Here is an 18,871-nt window from a genome sequence, read left to right on the forward strand (position 1 = left end):
AGACTGTTTCTGTGTGTGCTCTGACTCCCCTGAGTATCTTTGTTGACTTTAGGAAATGGTTTGAAAAACAAGGTTGTGATGTCTATCTTTTCCTCTCTCAATTTAAAACAAGAATTGGTAAGAACTTCTCTACAGTTTTTATCTGTAATCTTTTTCAGTGTCGCAAAATGACTGTTACATTAAAGGATGTTACATTAAAGGATGTGGAGGAGCTTTTTTAAGGGACAGCTGAAGACTAAATCTCTTCCTCCCCTCTAAAAAGAAACACAGAGATGCAGAAATGGCTGGCTGTTTCGGTGGCTTCAGGCTGAACTGATGTAAGGCAAGCAGAATCCACTAAGATTTACTATTGTCAAATAAACTCATTAATGATAATGAACAGATGCTCCATGTGAAGCTACTGCCACAGATGGGATATCAGGCTTTTCTTTTTGTCCCAAATTACTGCTGTGCAACTTGTTTCAGACTAAGTGTTTATTAAAATTAAAAATCACCATATAATAGAAACAATATTTACATATTTAACTGATAGTCTGCTTAAACAGCACAGTTTGACTGAAGGAAGCCAATGGAGAAAAAGCAGTGATTGTCGATGCTGCTGAACTTTAGCTGCAGGCACACCAAAGCTTAATGAAAAGAGTCTGAAGCTGCTGCAAAGTACCGTTTGCCTGAATAACTGGGTAAGGTGAGAGGTGGCAAAGATGTCCTTGGTTTTGGCAGTGAGAGCCAGTGTCAGCGAAAGGAAAAACACAAATCTATACTATAGGTGCTTTGTAATAGCACTAGCTCATCTGTTTGGTCATTTTGATAATAACAATTTAATATAAAGAGCATAGCAAACTGCATTTCCTTTCTAAGAACTACAGACTTCTATATGAGCAAACTTATAGTGTCTCTGCAATTTAACTTGCTTAATATCCCATTTCATCTTTCCGCAAATTGGTTTGGGCTGTGCTTGAGCTAGTTGTAGTTTTAAAACAGCTTTAGGGTTAGTTGATTGAAGCAGCAAAAATTAAGAAATATTCTCGAATAATCACAGATGATTAAAAATTAATCTTAAAATATTTTCATGGGTAACAGTGACTGCAATGAATGTATGAACTTCCTTCACCATCCTGTGCTTTCCCATTGACTTCAGGTGATGACTTAGGCCTTGTGGGAAACTGGAGGTCAAACACAGAGCTGGACATGCTGCTGAGCCTGCCTTCGTGGGTGCTCTTCTGCATCTGAGATGGCTGTCGCATTGCTTTGAAAAGGATTTTAAAGTTCATGAGTAATAGCAGTAAAACAATCATTTTCAGTGTAAAGAATTAATTGCATCCATAGCCCTTCCTTTAAAGAAAACATTATGCCATTCAGAAAAGATTTTAATAATATGCTGCATTTGTCATGACTTTGTCATGAAGAACAACTTAAACACATAAGACATGGGGTTGTTCCTTTTTCCTTTGAAAACTGCTGTTTGTGTGTGCCTTTTATAAAGGGATCCTGGTAACGTATTCCACAACCTTGGGCCTAAGAAGGCTTTGAAAAACTGCACGGGTGAATGATTGCTTTCCTTCTGTTTCTCCAAAAGGTCTGCTCAGTTTGCGATGTTTCTGCAGCTGCAAAACACTAAGCATTTAAAGAGAACTTCTTTAACCACAAAAAAGCATGATTATTTTGCTGTAGAATTACTCTTTCCTTCAGCACTCCAGCTTCCACACTTGGTTAAGATGTCCAAACTCAAAGGAATTGGTTACAGCAGTCTGTCCAAGTAATAGTCTGTGCCAATGATCCATGTCAATAGGAAAAAAAGTATTCTTTTTTTGCTATGGCTGCTGTTGGTATTGCCCTTCTGTTGCTGTGTAGAAATCATCCAGTACACTCTGTAGGTAATCAAATGTTGGCCTTTCTTCTGCTTTGTCTTTCCAGCATGTTTTCATGATATCGTAAAGCTCAGCTGGACAGGTTTCCATACGAGGCATTCGGTACCCACGCTGAAGAGCAACCATCACATCTGAATTGCTCATACCTATAAAAATTGAAAAACAAAGCTTTGATGAACTGATCTCTTAAGTTCTTTAGGAGCTATTTCACTTCTCTTTTATTCGCGTCACTCTAAAGAAACATCTTAACCCATTTAACCCAATGAGCTAAGACTGCTCTATTCAACCAGGTAGGTACCTTTAAATAAGTAATACTGTCTTTAGAGCTGCATCTGACATGACTGCTGCTTTTTTCCCAGCACCAGCTCCATTTTGTTCCTATGCTCCATCCTGCCACTGTTTTCACTGCTTTCATAGGTGGTGAGATCCTCAGCCAGATGCCCAACCTGGCCACCTGTGTAATTATTCCCTTTGTGTCCTTAGCTGCAGAGGTTCTAACCTTCTTGCTCCATGCCAACAGCAAGCAGCATAACTGTCTCATCACAGAACCAGACCCTCATGTAATGCAAGCTTGCTGTATTAAGTAGCTTTCTAACTTTTTTTCCTATGCTGTCTTTTGTGTAACTTGCTGATTGCAAGATAATGGGCTTCACCGATACTGTTACATGTAACAAGCAATTTCCTCTCCCCTCTTCCTCATACTATTTGTGTTGTGCAAAAATATCAGCTGTGAGGAGTTTTGTTTTGTTTCCCAATTATTGTTCTCGTTCTGAGAAAAGGAATAAAGAACTACCAGCAGTGCAGCTTCTGTCTCATTTGCCTCTCAAGGACCAGTCCTGTAGGGAGCGGCCTCAACTGCATCCTCCTCCTCTTGTTTCCTCCTTTTCCTCCCTTACTCTGAGAAGGCAGTTCTTCACATGCCTGGGCAAGCACAAGAACTGCTTCCTGCCTTTCAGCTGTCTCTTCCTCTGTACAGCTCGTGCAACCTATTGGAGTAACTATGCCAGGGCCACCTTTTCCAAGACACAGACTCTAAGCTTTCTATATTTCAGGGAATGCCATTTTTTCCCCTGTGTTTCAGCCTGGATATTTGCCTCTATCAGTGATAACTTTTATCTATACTGAGAAAGGTATTCCAGCCCTGACAGCTGCTGGCTGCTCCTCAACCTGAATGCTGCATGTGGGCAGCTCTCCAGCAGGGGCATGGGATGTTTTCATAGAACACAGAATTACTGCTATATAGACAATGCAAAGCCAAAATAAATACAGACAGCAAACCAATACAGTATTTTTAATGGAGAACAGTGATCTGAGTGCTTGAACTTGAAGTTTAGAATATGAAATAGTTGGTCGTATTATGCAAAGCCTTAGCTAGCTACAGCACATGTGGACTGCTGCTCCTAGGCTTTTGTGCTGAACAGGACGAATGCTGGGGGGGGTGGTGAAGTACCTATTTGGCTTGTGCATAGATCCACTGTCTTTAAGGAATGATTGCTACATGCTGAATGCCAAGGACAAGTAATGCTTTAATTAACTTACTTAAACAGTTAGTTAGCTAGTTATTTAACAAACATTTTTTTCTTCAAGTTCAAAAGACAAAACTGTGAAAAGCATTTTGTCACTATTTCATACTAATTACATAATGCATATACATACTTGAACATACTTGAATACTACCTGTTCACACTAAGCTCCATGTAGTGCTCCCAAACTAGCCACTTGTTCTACTTTGCCATTTCTTTTTTTCAGCAAGAATTACCAAAGCTACACCTTAATCAGTAAATGGCATGTATTTGTTGCATTTGTGTCACGCTTACACGCTCCTATGCCAGCAGAAGACCAACTTTAGATTTGGTATGGGTCTGTTTTAATTTACACTGTGGTACCTGCTATGCTTCATAGATAGAAACATACTTCTGGATGATAGAGCCCAGGAAATGATGTGAAAGCAGCAGCATGAAGGAGGAATCCCAGTGCATAGAAACCAGCACATCTTGTGAAGAACAGCTGACATAATTGGAATGCAAACTTGTCTGCTTCTGCTGTTTGACATACTGTGTAATGACCTGGAAGTTAATTTTTAACAACCACTTCAACTTCCTTGCCTACAGATCTGTGCCGTGTTTCAGAACCTACCGTCCCTCTATATCATCCCACTAACTGCTTGAGTTTCCTCTGGAAGAGAAACAGCTGTTGGAATTTAGGAACAAAGATCACAAAAGCTCCACCTTTTTTGTCTGGTAAGGCTTCCTACCCATTTGCCTGACTAGGTGCTCCTTGTTAGCATTAACTCATTAATTTGCTGGCTACTAATCACACCTGTTCAGATGCAGCTTTATGCTGAAAGCTTGCCAGTTGCTGGAGGTACTGTGAAATATTATTTTCAATTATTAAGTGTTCCCATTAGAATTGAAAAATCAATTTACCGTCTCTGCCTCAGTGGCTGCTAGTTATATCCTATAACTCACTATTGCCATGCTGGGGTAATTTGCCTGAACTGGTCACATTTCGTCACATGAAATAAAATGGTCATCCACTTATTTTGCTGTCCTGCTGGTTCTTCAATGTTAACTTTCTGTCTATTAGGAGACTTGGTTCACACTTCTGTTTAAAATAGACATATATCCCCCCTTGCAGCTTAATGCAAACAAGGTCTGTGAATTATTCAGACCTTTCAGTCTGCAGTCCGGAGGCTTCCCCAGCAAATTGCTGTCTGACAAATGAATCCACAGCATATGGCTTATTTATGATGCTCATAAAAATGTTTCCATACTTACTTAAAAAAATACCGCCTGGACTTCCCCTAGAAGAAGAATTTCCCACACACAGTAGTACAGCAGTACAGTGTGAGTTGTACCAACTGATTTTACTCTTAAACTAGAAATACGGTAGATTTCACAGAGCTGAAGAGACAGCAGGCTTAGCTGTAGGATTAAGTATTGGTTTGGGTTTTGCATTTTTGTAGTGTTGGTTTCCAGGTGAGCTTGTAGCTTTGCTCAGAGAAGGACAATTTTTAAGGCATTAAGAAATAACCCTAGGAAGCCATCTTGGCATAGGCCAGTGACTGGATACATGGGCACGTGCTAATGGGAAATAAAGTGTTCCAGTGGTGGGAAGAACCACACCTTACCCTGTTGAATGCAGCATCCACCCGATCGATCTTTCCTTGGGGACTTGAGCATTTTTCTAGAGTAGGTTTAGGAGAACCTGCTACTTAGGCACATATTTTATAGCCCTTGCCTAAAAAATTACCTTGAGAATATGTTTAAACATTTAGTTGTGCCAGCAGCCCTATCACCTCTTGTATCTGAAGGGGGCTGCTCTTGAATTGAAGTGCTTCTCTGGACTGGAGCCTTGCAGAGCAATCAGATTATCTGTTTTGGCTCTACCTCTTGCACAGAAAGCTGGTATGTTCTTCCCTCACACAATGTAAAGTTTGCTGCCATCACCCTTCCCCCTACTGCTTCAGTAGATACTTAGTTTAGCAGAAAGAAAAATGAAACAAAGTACCAAACTATTTCACAGCTACATAATGTAGCCAAGACCAATGTCCTCACTTCAACCACAGGAACCATAGGGAACAAATGTAACTACTCCTAGTGGTCAATCGTCACATTGCTTTAGGCTCACTTCCCTTATTTGTTTAGATCAACGAGCACTGACAAAATATTCGAGCCCATCTGCTTGTGAAAACACACTTTCTTAGTACTTTCCAATATTACATTAAAAAAAAGGACACTAGCTTATGTAGCAGCTCAGTGGTAACTACTGAACGTATGAAAGTGATTCTTCATTCACGGTGCTATTAGTCCATTCACTAAAATGGATGCATGTGGCCAACACATATGGTGATTAATAGCTTTCAAAACATGAACTTTACCCGCTTGATGTTTTCCGCATCACTGCTGCTTTTGCTGCTGTCAAATGTCAGCTCTTTCCCTGGGTATTTTATTTGTCTTTTAACGCTGAAGTGTAAATACAGGGAAACAGTATAAACATACGTCCATACCTGGATAAGGAATCTTTCCATATGTAACGATTTCGTACAGGAGAATCCCAAATGACCACACATCAGACTTAATAGTGAAAGATCCATAGTTAATCGCCTCTGGTGCTGTCCATTTAATAGGGAACTTCGCACCTAAAAACCAATGCAGTTTCAAGTCAATCGAAGGAAATTTATTTTCTTCCACGTGGAGGAATTCAGTGACACTCAGTTGTTTTATCCACGTTTCCCCATCGCGTGCCATTTTGTCAGACTGTCCTGCTGTTGCCATCTGTTACACAACAAAATGTAATGCAACACTGGCTGCAAGGTTCAGCCTCTACTACCATGCCACCAACATTCACCTCTGACATGGTAGGTGTATAGTTGGAATTACAGAGCAGATAGTCAGAGGGTATCTAAGAAAAGACTCACCAGTGCTGAGGCTTTCAGTTGAGATGGATGTTTTGCAATATTGAGGCTCACCACAAAGGAGCAACCTCCAGAAAAAGATGCTACTTTAGTGGTGGTCAGCCCTTAAATGAGATCTAGGAGAGGTAGAGCCAAGCTCCAGCCCTTCCAGGAGCACAGCTGAATTACCTTCACCTGTGCTCCCACAGCTAACTTGTCACTTGCCTCAGATAGTTAATCAGGGGTTCAGGCTGTGATCAACAGTTTCCCTTGCAGTAGGCCAACATAATGAAACAAGAAGCATTATTTTTGGATCAACCCTCACACATGGCACCTTTTGCCTCTCCAGTACTGTGCATTTTTGCTGCAGTGGCAGCAAGCATTCTCCTTTCTGCCCAGTTGTCAGGGGAAAAAAAATGGTCTTATGATTCTCATCAGCTGGAACTTCACAAGACTTTAACTAACTTTTACCATTTTAAAGAAAGCCAATCTAGCTTCACCCTGCATTTTAACATATTTCAATGCACATTTTAATATATTTCACATTCAGTTATTTCTAAACAGCCACAGCTTACAAAGATAACCAGTTTTGCAAAAGGTTCTCCCAGCAACTGCAACTACTGAGGCTGCTTCCTTTCTGTAAAGGAAAGGTGCTGCATATGGCACTTAGCATCCCACTTAATTCAGTGGGATGGAAGCTGTGAATGTATAACCAATTTGTTCAATTTAGAGAATAAAATGTGTGCATTTCTTAATTTCCTTTAAACAGAGGAAATAATATATATATACATATATTATATATATATTGTAAATTAAGCTTTCCACTCGCCTGGGAAGCACAGAAAGATTGTTTCCTTATTCTTAAAAGTTTAAAACGCTGCCTCTAGGAAGTTGCTATGGCATTTTCTGTCCTTGGTGACCATATTATTTTTAGATACAGTCCCACTGCCTCCCAGAGGCTGAAGTTTTAAGGGCAAACATAAAACTACTTACCTTCTCTTGCTGTATATTCGTTGTCTTCAATGACTCTAGCTAGTCCAAAATCAGCAATTTTGCACATCAGTAAGTCTGAAACCAGAACATTAGCTGCTCTCAAGTCTCGATGGATGTAATTTTTTCTTTCTATGTATGCCATCCCTTCTGCAATCTGTAACAAAAGGAACAAATATTCTGGTATTACAGCACCACATAATACCATTAGCAGCCTGGCCCCTCTGTTCTTTCAATTACTCAGCAAAGTCTCACTCATTTATTCATTACCAGTAGAGAGACAGATGTCCTTTTCAAGTTTAACTAAGCAACGATGCAAATAGTTTAAAAACATGAAAACAAACCTTCTAATCACCCGCTATCAGTCTGGGTAATTAAGAAACAGTTACTAAGACAAGTCCAATAACTTAAGTTTATCTTCACCTGCAGCATCACCTACTTGCTCATACACGAGGAGCATTTGGCATCAGCAAGCATTCAGATACTATCACAGGTAAATCTCATTGCGTTTCATCAACCCAAGCTATTTTCCAAATCAAATTAAAGGTGATTAATGACCTTGGAATATACACTGAGATGATTATTTCAGTGCTTGTCCAGACTGCTCTTTTAGAATCCACTGAAGAAAAAATGCATTGCTTTTCAGAAAGAAAAGAAACCGAAACAAATAGTTTCTGAGTTCATAGCAGTGGATCTTACATGTGGTTAGAATGCTGTCCAAAAGCTTAATAGGAAAAAAAAATAGTGTTTGGGAGCTGCTAATATTCCTCTTCCTTGTGAGACTGCTGGTAGGTTGTTCCCAAGCAAGGCCTGCAGCTTAACCTGTGCTACAGATCCTGGAATGACTGAAGGTGATGGGTCTTTGTCATCCACGTGGCTTGAGGAACACAAAGTTCTCAGATTTCATAGAATCATAGAATGGTTTGGGTTGGAAGGGACCTTTAAGGTCATGTAGTTCTAACACCCTTCTATAGGCAGGGACAACTCCCTCCAGCCCAGTTTGCTCACAGCCCCATACAGCCTGGCTCTGAGTGCTTCCACAGAGGAGGCATCCACAACCTCACTGGGCAACCCATTCCAGTGTCTCACCACCCTCACAGTGAAGAATTTCTCCCTAATATCTATTCTAAATTGACCCTTTTCCAGTTTAAAGCCACTTCCCCTCATCCTAGATGATTTAGGACTAGATTATCTTGTAGGTCCTTTACAACCTTCTGATTCTATGATTCTATGATCCTGTTGCTATCTGCCCTAATAATAAGTCTCTCTCCAGCTTTCCTTTAGGCCCCCTTCAAGTACTTCATTTGTTATTGAAGCAAAGCAAGAATTCTTGTCCAGTCCTGGTCCCTACTGTACTCAGACATGAGCTCCTTCCTCTCCATCTCAGCAGTATTCAGGTACGTGGGTGTCTCTCATTGCCAGAGCAGCAAGTTTCAGCTGTGCAGTAAGGCAGACACAAGCGCCCGACCAAATTTTAAGCAAACATGAAAACCACTTCTGCTTATGCATTTTTCAAAAGCCCCTGAGGGGTACAACATACACACACACTACTATCACTTACAACACTGAATCCACACAGTCTTCATTCCTCTTTTTCATTTGAAGCAGTGGAAAATACAGCACTTTCCTTCTCACCTTTTACTGCAATGGTTTTCTTACATGCTGATCGACAGGGCAGTCTCTAATTTCACTTACAGAACACAAAGGGGTGCTCACAGTAAACCAGGAAGAAACTGATGATGGAGAGAATGAAGTACTTCATATTTTCTAGATATAAGTAAAAGGTATTTTATAATGAAGGACGAAGCTACTTCTGAATAACTGCTGCAGTGTGTCCTGCTAGAGACTCAAAGACAGCTCACAAAATGGAAAAGTGGTATCTGGTTCGCTCCCCCAAATACAATTACTTCGGTCTAGGGAGGAAGGAGACGTGAAAGTGAAGGTTTTGCTTTAAGATCTATACTGCAATTGGACCGGGCAGCTTGGCAGGTAGAACTGTAAGGCAGACAGGTGCACCAGTGTCAGCGTGAAAATACAGCAACCATCAAGAAGGAATTGACTTTCCTCATATTTCCATGCAGAGATGCAACACTTGGACTGGCTGCTGGCTGGGGAGTAAAGAACCACCTTGTGAAAGAGAAGGTGGTGGTGGTTTCCACCCAGCCAAGTAAAGCCATCAGAAAGCCTGTTTTATTTCTCTTCTTTGTGCAAGAGCAATTGAAGACATTATCTGATTAGTCACAGACTAAGAATGTAATAGCAAACAATTCATTACGTTCTCAGCAAATACAAATTGCACTTCCATGAAATTCCAGGACAGTGGTTTTTGGTGCATCCAATCAGTGGAATGCAGGGAAGCTATGGACATACAGACATTGGAGCAGGCAAAAAAAAGGGGATACAATAATAATCCCAAATAGGAAAAGAATAAGGGGCAGGGAGTTTTGAATGACAGAAGGAGGGGAAGCACAGCATTCGACCCCTGAATACAAACATCCAGGTCATGTTAAGCCTTTCTGAGTGTCAAATAAACAATAGAACAAACAACAACAAAACCCAAAGCACAGCAAAAAGACCCACACTTGAGAGGATTTTTTGATGAAGGAGATGAGTAGTGGAGCCCACGTAATAACTCCTCACAATAACCGTTGGGTTTTCACTGCCAAATTATACATGTAGAGAAATTCATGGGAACCAAAGAAAAAGAAAGTGCTCTTTCACCTTCTTTTAACAGTCATTTGTACTTGTCCAGGCTTTTGGGCTCTGTGTAGCTACTCTCAGCAGCAGCACTGGAAAACTAACTCAGGCTTGAAGGATATTTTTTTGTAGCCTTTAGGAGAGGATTCTGCCTCCATTGCACTGCTGCTACTACTAAATATTTAATAGTAGGAAAAGCAAGGAGTAAACAATGGTGCTAAAGTATTCCATGTGTCCTGCCCACTCTTTCAAGCCCTCTGAAGTGGTTTGGGGGGAAGCAGCAAAAGCAGTGGAGGACTATGAAGGGAGAGGGGAGAAACCCAACAAAGCAGCGGATCAGGAGAGGACAGTGCTTTCACAGCAAAGCTGCACTCTCTGAAAACCAAATGCACTTGCTCACAACCCACAGACTTCCTTGGTGAAAGGCCACGGCTGAAATTAAACAGTGCATACAGGGGTGGGCAGTTATATTCTCTCCTTTTCTTTTATTTCTACCAAAAGGCGAAAGCCCATTCTTTTTTTGCTACAAAACTGTAGAACTTCTGGATTCCTTAATACTGCAGTCTCTCACTTCAAAGATGTGTCATTTCAATTTCCATTCCAAGGTCTGTGATTCTCTTTTGCAAGAGTTATTACTAACAGTACATGTTCTCCCCATTGTTTGCAATGCTGTTCATTAATGCAGCACAAGAATTATAGTAACACCTGTAACAGATTCCACGTGTAAAATCTTCATTCCCCTGCAAGACAGGGAAATAAAATGTGGACAGACCAAAAAAGCAATGAATTAGTATGGATGATGGAGCACTGGAATGGGCTGCCCAGAGTGGTTGTGGAGTCTTCTATGGATTAAAGACCTGCCCAGATGCCTACCTGTGCAGCCAGCTGTAGAAGGCCAGCTTTGCAGGGGGTTGGACTCGATCTCTATAGGTCCCCTCCAATCCCTACAATTCTGTGACTCTGTAATTCAGAGTTGTGTCCAGTTCGTGTTTGGTTGCAAATGAAGTCAATCCCAGGAGAAAAAACCACAAACAAACAACACAAAGGCCATGACCTACAGTTAGTAAACTACTATGAAATGCTAGCACAAAAACACTGTGACACTCTCCAGCTCTATTTCATCCACGCTTTTAAAACAGAACTCATCTAGATTGCTCTGAGATGCCTTGGGCACACTTTTAAAAGGCTTCGCTTTGTACTGACAGGTGATGCTTTTTATTCTTCTGAGGACCTGTACACATGACAGCCCAGGTGGGAGCACACCCAGCGGAAGCCAGGAAGCTGTGAATAAATGCTGCTTCAAAATACCTTCCATGCTGCTGCTGCCTGCCAGCAGAAATGAAGTGTCCTTGAATTGAGAGACTGGGGTATTAAGGAACTCAGAAGTTCATCAGTTCAGTAGCAAAAACAACAACAACAAAACAAAATGAAAAGGAGCAGAACATAACAAAGTTCACAAGGTTCACTGAATTTACATCACTTTGTCTCATCTGACCTCATAAAGCTGAGGCCAGTATGATTCCAATAACTGTGAAACAAAGAACTGGAAGTTCTGTGGGCAAGACAGAAAATAGCTAGTAAAATCCAGTGTGGCAGTCCCTCTGGTGATGCAATTGCCTGGCTACTGCCTGTAAATGAGAGGAATAAAAGCAGTCTGCATGCCCTGGCTGCTGCATTAGCAAGATTTGGCTACGTAGCTTGTGGATGAAGTGATGAAATCCACTTCCACTCAAGCTCAGAACTGGGAAGTGGCAGCTAAAAGCAGCCCCACATTTCCTCAGGCCACTTGCTGAGCTGAGAAGCAGAGGCAGCAGGAAGTGGAAGTGCCTGTGAGTCGTGTCAGCTCACAGCTATCAGGCAGAGTAAGTTGCGAGGGCAGCCCAGGAAGCCACTGTGCTGTTCAGCTGCCCATAAGGGAGGGAGGCTCACATGTTGGTTCTTGGCTTTGGTTCTGGCATATACTGCAGATTTACAGTTCTGCTGAATTCTGCAGGTGATGCCACAGCCCTGTTCTGCATTAATGCAGAATATGTGCTGAAGGTTTGCCAAACTCAGCTCCTTTTAAAACACTCATTACAGAGACTGCTAGCATTCATCTCTAGGGGCCAAATGTATTTTTGCCAGCGCAGGGCCAACACTAGATTTCCCCAGCCCCTACTCACACACACTAATTAAAACACAAAAGAGAAATTTCAGCTCTTTTGGGGGACAAACTTAGAAACCAAGCTGGCTCACCTTTCTAGCAAGGTCTTTGTTGACATGTTTTCCACAGACCTAATCTCATAAACAGTGTCTGCTTGCACAGCAAAGAATAGAAATTAAAAGAATAAATTTAAAAAAATCTAAGTCCACAGCCATACTCAAAGATAAGAACCAGATTTAAGTCTACCTCAGTACTCATCTGGTACCATTAAAAATGGCATCAATGCCTGTGTACAGTCAGCAAACAAAGCAGCAAAATCAGGGTAGTGGTATAGCAGTATATTCATGGACTTGCTTGAAAAAGATGCTTACTATTCCCTGTGGGAGAAATCTTTGCTTTTTTGCAAAATCAGAATATTTTATCCCTTGCAAATGCAGATTTCTTTCAAGATTGCTCCAGGCAAAGGCTCTGCGAATTCAGGGAGTGGAGCACTGACCAGCTGCTTGGCAATGGAACAACAGCCCACTGCAGTCTTCAGCACAGTGACAAATCAGCTCCAGAACTGGGTTCACATTTAAGGGCACTACACTGTTCAGCTGTCTGTTAGTCACACAGCCACATCCTCCTCTTATCCCCAATCCTTCCTTTTCCAACAAGGCCACTGTAAGGCGATAAAGGCCATTCCTCTAGATAAAAAGGCAACGTATTTAGTGGAAAAATATCCTGTCCCTTTTCATTCTGCTGACTCACAAGTCCATTGCTAATGTACTGCTCCACAATGAGTAACGTTCTTTCAGAACTGTTTCTTGCAGCAAGAGTCTCACGCACACATACGCGGATGCAAGCAAGCCAGTTGTGTAGTGCGGCTGTGAGCAAGTCAGTCTTGTTCAACACCACAGACTCACAAGGGGAGAAAAGACAATCCTCTGCTACCACTTGTTATGTTTTCAGTCTCCCCAGGAAGCTGGGATAGGCTGGTAAACTTCCCTACTGGAAAAGTGTGGTCAGAGAGGAACGCATGGCTCACGTGTGTGCGACCAAGGACAAACATATTCCCAATCTCATTTTAGTTCACAGTGGTTTCTTTCCATGCCTCTTCTGAAACACAGCTCACATTTTCTTTCCCCTTAGGCTGTTCAGAGAGGTTAACATCATTACTGTAAGAACAAACTTGCAATCCCTTTAGACAAGCCAAAGTGCTACCAAAACTAACCAAACACAGATTATGTTCTCATTTACGTAATACATCCTACATTCTTGTAGTGTGTGATCTATGAGTAGCTTGCAGTAAAATCACCATTATCTTAGCCAACATAGACCAATGTAGTTTGAAAGTATGCTAGTCTGATTTTTGTCCTAAGGAACAGACATTTGAACAGTCAGAACTAGATAGGATTAATGGAACATCTTTGTTGTTCAAAGTGAAATCCCTGGTCTGAGAACCAAATGCAGCCTGAAAATCGATCCCATGCAGTCCTGTTTTAAGTTGGTGATGTGCAAAGCCTCTAACAAACGTACTCAAAACATTCACAAATTCTTTCCATAGGAAAAATCCCTGTTCCAGTTGGATTTTGTTCTCTGTTCCTAAGTTTTGTTTGGGCTGCAGTTGGAAATCCTCAGAAACTGTTTCCTGAACATCCCTGTAAAAAAACTCTGCAACTCAGTGCATAGCTTGATCTCAAAAGTTTCTCTGAGTAGTCTACATCTTATGTGAGGAGAGGGACTTTACATACCTGCTGTGCTGCCTAAGGTCCTGCCCTCTGAGGCCAAGTGCAAGAAGAGACTTTCAAACAGGTTACTGGCAGATCAGGATGACCAGACACTTCCATTTCAAATAACCCAACCTGTAAGTCTTTATAAATTACTATCACTGACCCCTGTCACAGTGGAAATTATTTACCCAGGTTTTATGCAGTTGCCTTTTCTTATTCTCCAATTTGTTAAGCTTTTTATGTTTGAAATGTCTGAAAATGCTAAATCCTTTTAAACAACACAGCATCTTGAGCTCTAATAAAAAGGTCTACTGCACAACCGCACGTGCTGGCTGACCTTTGGTCTCTCTCCATATCACTCACTGACCACAGATGTTCTTCTCTCCCTCGAGTTTTGCCCAATATTTTCAAAGCTACCTAATATAAATTCCTTATTTTATTTCATTTTGTTTTTTTTTTTCAATCCTTTACAGCCAGCGTTGCTCATCCCTTCAAACCATGACTTGGAATCAAATGGGTTTTTTCATATCCACAAAGCTTTTATCTCCGCTAAATTCTCAAGCATGAATTACCTGAGTAGTTCAGAATACTTAACCTGTAGCTACACTGAACCAGTGATTACAATGAAAATGGCTTCTGTTTTGAACCTGTTACATGAAATCTGTATTTGAGATAGATAAAAAAATAAAAGTGAGACATAATAGACATGTATTTAGCAGTTGTGCAGTGATCCCACATCAAATGTTTTTTTATAAATCACTAATATCTTATCAAATCTTTTTAGGGCTTTCTCATCTTTCCCCATGACTTGTAGTGTGTTAATATAACAGAGAATAACCATCTGCAAACCATAATGCATTAAAGAAATGTTGGAAAAAGGAAAACCTAGCAGAAATGCCTTCACTACCTATTAACAACATACTGCTAGCACCTGAAACACCATTTGATTAGATTTTATTAATTTCACAGTAATTTACATAAGATTTTGAAACCAAACAATACTCTGCAGAAGTTAACAGAGAGATCTGACTAATTGACCTAATTTAAGAAGACGGCGCTCCTCTTAACGAATCTCAAAAGTGCTGGCTCTGTAAAACTTGCACTTAAACTTCCACCTCATAGCTGCTCTAAGTGAAAACAGCCTTGCCACAAAGGGAAATGCTTGTACCACTAAGCAGCTCACTGGCACTATTGAAGGATTCCTACCTTCACATATTCCCTTTGAAACACTTCTTTCCTCTACTCCCTTGTTCCAAGAAACCCAGTCTATTCAGACCAAAATATATTTGAAAACTACATTCTCATTTCATGAAAAAAAAAAAAAATAAATAAAAGGTACAATTTTCCATTGTGAATTTCAGTCTTGGGGAGAAATAGCACCCATCAATTTTTAGCATATCTCTTAAATCTTACCTGAGCAGAGAAGTCAATTAGCTTTGGAAGCATCAATTTACTTCCTTCATCACTCTTCAGAAAATCCAGCAAGCTTCCTGTTACAACAGAGAACGATTCAGTCAGTGTAGCTTCCTATCACAATATAGTTCCTAATGGCTACCCAATTTCTCGGGTCATAGATTTTTTGTAGTGAACAGTTTTGATTTATTTTCAAGTTGACTGCAGTAAGATCATCTCCTTACATAATCTAATAACAGTAATGCTCAGGTCAGAACGTCAGGTATCCAAGCTGTGCAGCTTTCCTGAGTGTTGAAAACTAATCGGAGTATACTTTCGTTCAGTGGTGAATTTGATAATGACCCTATTCTACAGGCTATCAAGAAAGCTCTCTCGGAGAATCACACTTACTAATTATTTCAAAGTCATAAAGAATAAGTTCCTGAATCCTAGCTGGTGTTCATGAATTCAGCATCACTACTGCTTGAAAATAGAATGAAACAAATAAACTAAAAACTAAGACAATCTGAGAAGGAAATCTCACTATTCTTCTGTCATGATGCTCTGCTACAGGTTGTACTTTTCTAGTAGTGCAGCAATCCTTGCACACATCACTCACTTTATTACCTTATCAATTCAAGAGCTACAGAAGGCAATTTCTAACATTTTCATGCCTCGTTACAACACCAGACACAAAAATGACCTATTAGAACTCAGAGGAAGCGGACTTATTTGAGTGTTATATGCTTTGCATCTGAAACAATTCAAGAATGATACATCTAGGAAATCTGTAGAAATAGCTATCTTAAAAATGCAACAAGGAATCATACATTTAAATATTTATCTCTCTTTGAAGACAGATACCTGGAGCATACAAGAGAATATTGCTAAGATCCCAAGTTTTCCTTTTCTGTTCCTTGTTTCTTAAAGGAAGTGCACTGACTTATGGGAAACATTTACTGAGACACCGATCCTATGACATTCTCACCTTTTGCCATGAATTCTGTTATTATATAAATAGGTTCTTCTTTGGTCACTACAGCATAAAGCCTAACTAGCTTGTCATGCTGAAGCGTCTTCATGAGATTGGCTTCCTCCAGAAAGGCTTGCACAGACATCGTTCCAGGCTTCAGAGTCTTCACAGCCACTTTTGTACTATTATGATAGTAACCTGAAAAGAGGAAACATGTTCAGTCACCCTGTTTAGCACAGCACCCTGACATGTAGGAATATACAGTGTGGGTGAGGTTGGATTCCATTAACAGCTATGAGCCCAAGAGCTAGTGATTGGGTGTAGCACAAGTATTTGCATTAAAACTGAATTTTGTTTTGTCATCACACTGCAGTAAAAACTAATCAATTTCCTACTTCTTTTTTGAATTACTTATCTCAAAAATACACCTAAGGAAAGTAACATATCTTACTTTGCGCCAAACTTTCATTTATAAGTAGCCCACGAGAAAATATCAAAACAGTCAAGAGATGTTTCAATGAACGTTCACATAAATTGTCTCAAACTCTAACAGAGGCAATGGAGTGCTTACAGTAGCACGGAATGTCTTTAAATACCACGATTAGACCTATTTTATGCCTGCCTGTCTCATGCTTTTAATCTTTTCTTAAACCCTCAGTACTCAAAAATGGAATGTTTCAGTAAAACGCAATAAAAAGGGTATCCTTGTGACCAAGAAAGATATCCTGGCAGGACTGCAACCCTGCACCGTCTGGAGCAAGATTTAAAACATGATAATTCCTTTCCAGCAAAGCACATGCCAAGAGCAGAAAGGATTGTGGCTGTTTCATTTCTCTGTTTAACATTCTGATGTAATGCCTTTTACTGTGCAAAAGAAAAGAAGAAGAAAAAAATAAGAAAGAAAACAGAGAGACGGAGCGGGATATAAATACAACTCCTACTCCTTCCTAATGTTCCAGATTTACAGAACACTTCAGTAACAACACACCGCAGCCCTCTGTCCCCTACTATACACATTTCAACATTGCAATAATGCATCCCAGAAGAGGCAAAGCTTCCATGACTTAACAAAACATCAGCACTTCTTTATTCAGCAGCAATCCGGACAGCATTACTACAATGGACGTACCTCTACATTTGAGCCCACCATTTCTTTACACTGTATTTTGTTATATTCTTTATTGCCTAAGCAAAGCAAGGAATTAACTCCAAGACCCTAAGTCATTGCTCTAACCAATACAGATTGTATCACCTTTGGAAAAGAGAGATCATTACCTGACAGAAGCAACTGTATCCATGACAAAACATTTACCTGCATGATTATCAAATGTATTTTTTCCAAGCATAGTAAGGTCAAGGCATAATACAGACATGCCTCCATATGATCTAATAATTAGAAATGAGAGCAACAGGTCAAATTCAGCCATTGAAGCACAGATATATAAGTTCTGCCCACCAAAACAGAAGTTACATCTCTTTCTGTTTACAAAGTATAAAGCATCTTTATATAGCTTATAAGGGCATGAGAGACATTTGATCCTGATCTGTCTCTCATTCATTTACTTTGTCAGGTATCGGGACACACATATACACAAATTCCAAAATGACAGGTAAGCAATTATGTTCTTACCAACAGCTAAGAAAGCTTGCATGAAATTCAGGTTCTTTGCCAAGTAATATTCAGATCCTGCGTGCACTGTAAAAACACACTTGTGATGCTGATATGTACCCGCCAGTTTTCCCAGCTCATTTTATATGCCTTTGTGTTAATAACACTATTTCTGCAGTATGGTTTACTCCGATTACTGATATCTCAAAATTTTCATTACTTATATTCTAATTTGGGTTTTAAAAAATGAAGGTTGTGCAACTGAGATTCAAGCAAAATGTGCCTCATTAATAAAATACAATATAACGGCTAGGTTTGTGCTGTTAACTTTTCTCTTACCCCTACTTGAGAATTCTATGCATGGATTATTAATGCCACAGAGCATTATGGTTCACATCATATCAGTGCACACTAGGAATAAAAATGCATAAAACATGGACTCTGCTCTTACAGTGCTACTCTGGTTTATCACTGCACTAAGGGAGCTGCCCAAACGCACTAACCTCCACAGCTGAAAAGCCTTTCATTCTGTGGCTGGAAGCAAGTCTCTCAGTAGCTTAGGCTTTTTAAAAACACTGTATGTGATGCAAGCAATAACACACCAGTCCTGGACAGCCAGGTTGTCTCTAGATTCATGCATGGGTGTAATCAGACCAAGCTGTGATATGAATTCGTATCAGACATTCATAAAGCATTTCTGACCACATCTCCAGAACTGAAGATGAACAGATCATCTTGTGAACAAGATGCAGCACTCTCCTCCTGCTTCCACAGTAATTCCTCATAAGGTTACACTGTGAACAACCTGAGCTACAGAAATATGACACTGTTAGAAGCCAGATAATGTCTCAGGCTATCACAGCTACAAGGTACAGATTATCCAGGATGCTGGCTGAGAAACTGCAGCTTCTTCACATCCTATTGCAGTTTGGCTCATCACTCCTTCCCTACCTACAGGCACAGAAACATAGCATCCTTTGTGTTGGAATGGACTTGAAGGACCACCCAGTCCCAACCCCCTGCCATGGGCAGGGACACCTTCCACTAGACAAAGTTGCTCAAAAGTTGCTCCCCATCCAACCTGGCCTTGA

At 40.4% G+C, this 18,871-nt stretch overlaps 1 protein-coding gene across 2 annotated transcripts in view; it reads right to left on the minus strand.

The window, feature by feature from the left end:
- Positions 1 to 462: 462 nt before the first annotated feature.
- Positions 463 to 18,871, minus strand: part of LYN (LYN proto-oncogene, Src family tyrosine kinase) — a 46,535-nt gene continuing 28,126 nt past the window's right edge. For both annotated transcript variants that reach the window (XM_072327632.1, XM_072327631.1), the window contains exons 9-13: positions 16,187 to 16,369; positions 15,220 to 15,296; positions 7,258 to 7,411; positions 5,878 to 6,009; positions 463 to 2,014 (exon numbers count right to left, since the gene is read on the minus strand). In XM_072327632.1, coding sequence (XP_072183733.1) covers positions 1,812 to 2,014; positions 5,878 to 6,009; positions 7,258 to 7,411; positions 15,220 to 15,296; positions 16,187 to 16,369 — 749 coding nt within the window. In that variant the 3' untranslated portion in view covers positions 463 to 1,811. The remainder of the gene's footprint in view (positions 2,015 to 5,877; positions 6,010 to 7,257; positions 7,412 to 15,219; positions 15,297 to 16,186; positions 16,370 to 18,871) is intronic.

Source organism: Excalfactoria chinensis, chromosome 2, assembly GCF_039878825.1.
Source record: "Excalfactoria chinensis isolate bCotChi1 chromosome 2, bCotChi1.hap2, whole genome shotgun sequence".
Taxonomy (NCBI): Eukaryota; Metazoa; Chordata; class Aves; order Galliformes; family Phasianidae; genus Excalfactoria; species Excalfactoria chinensis.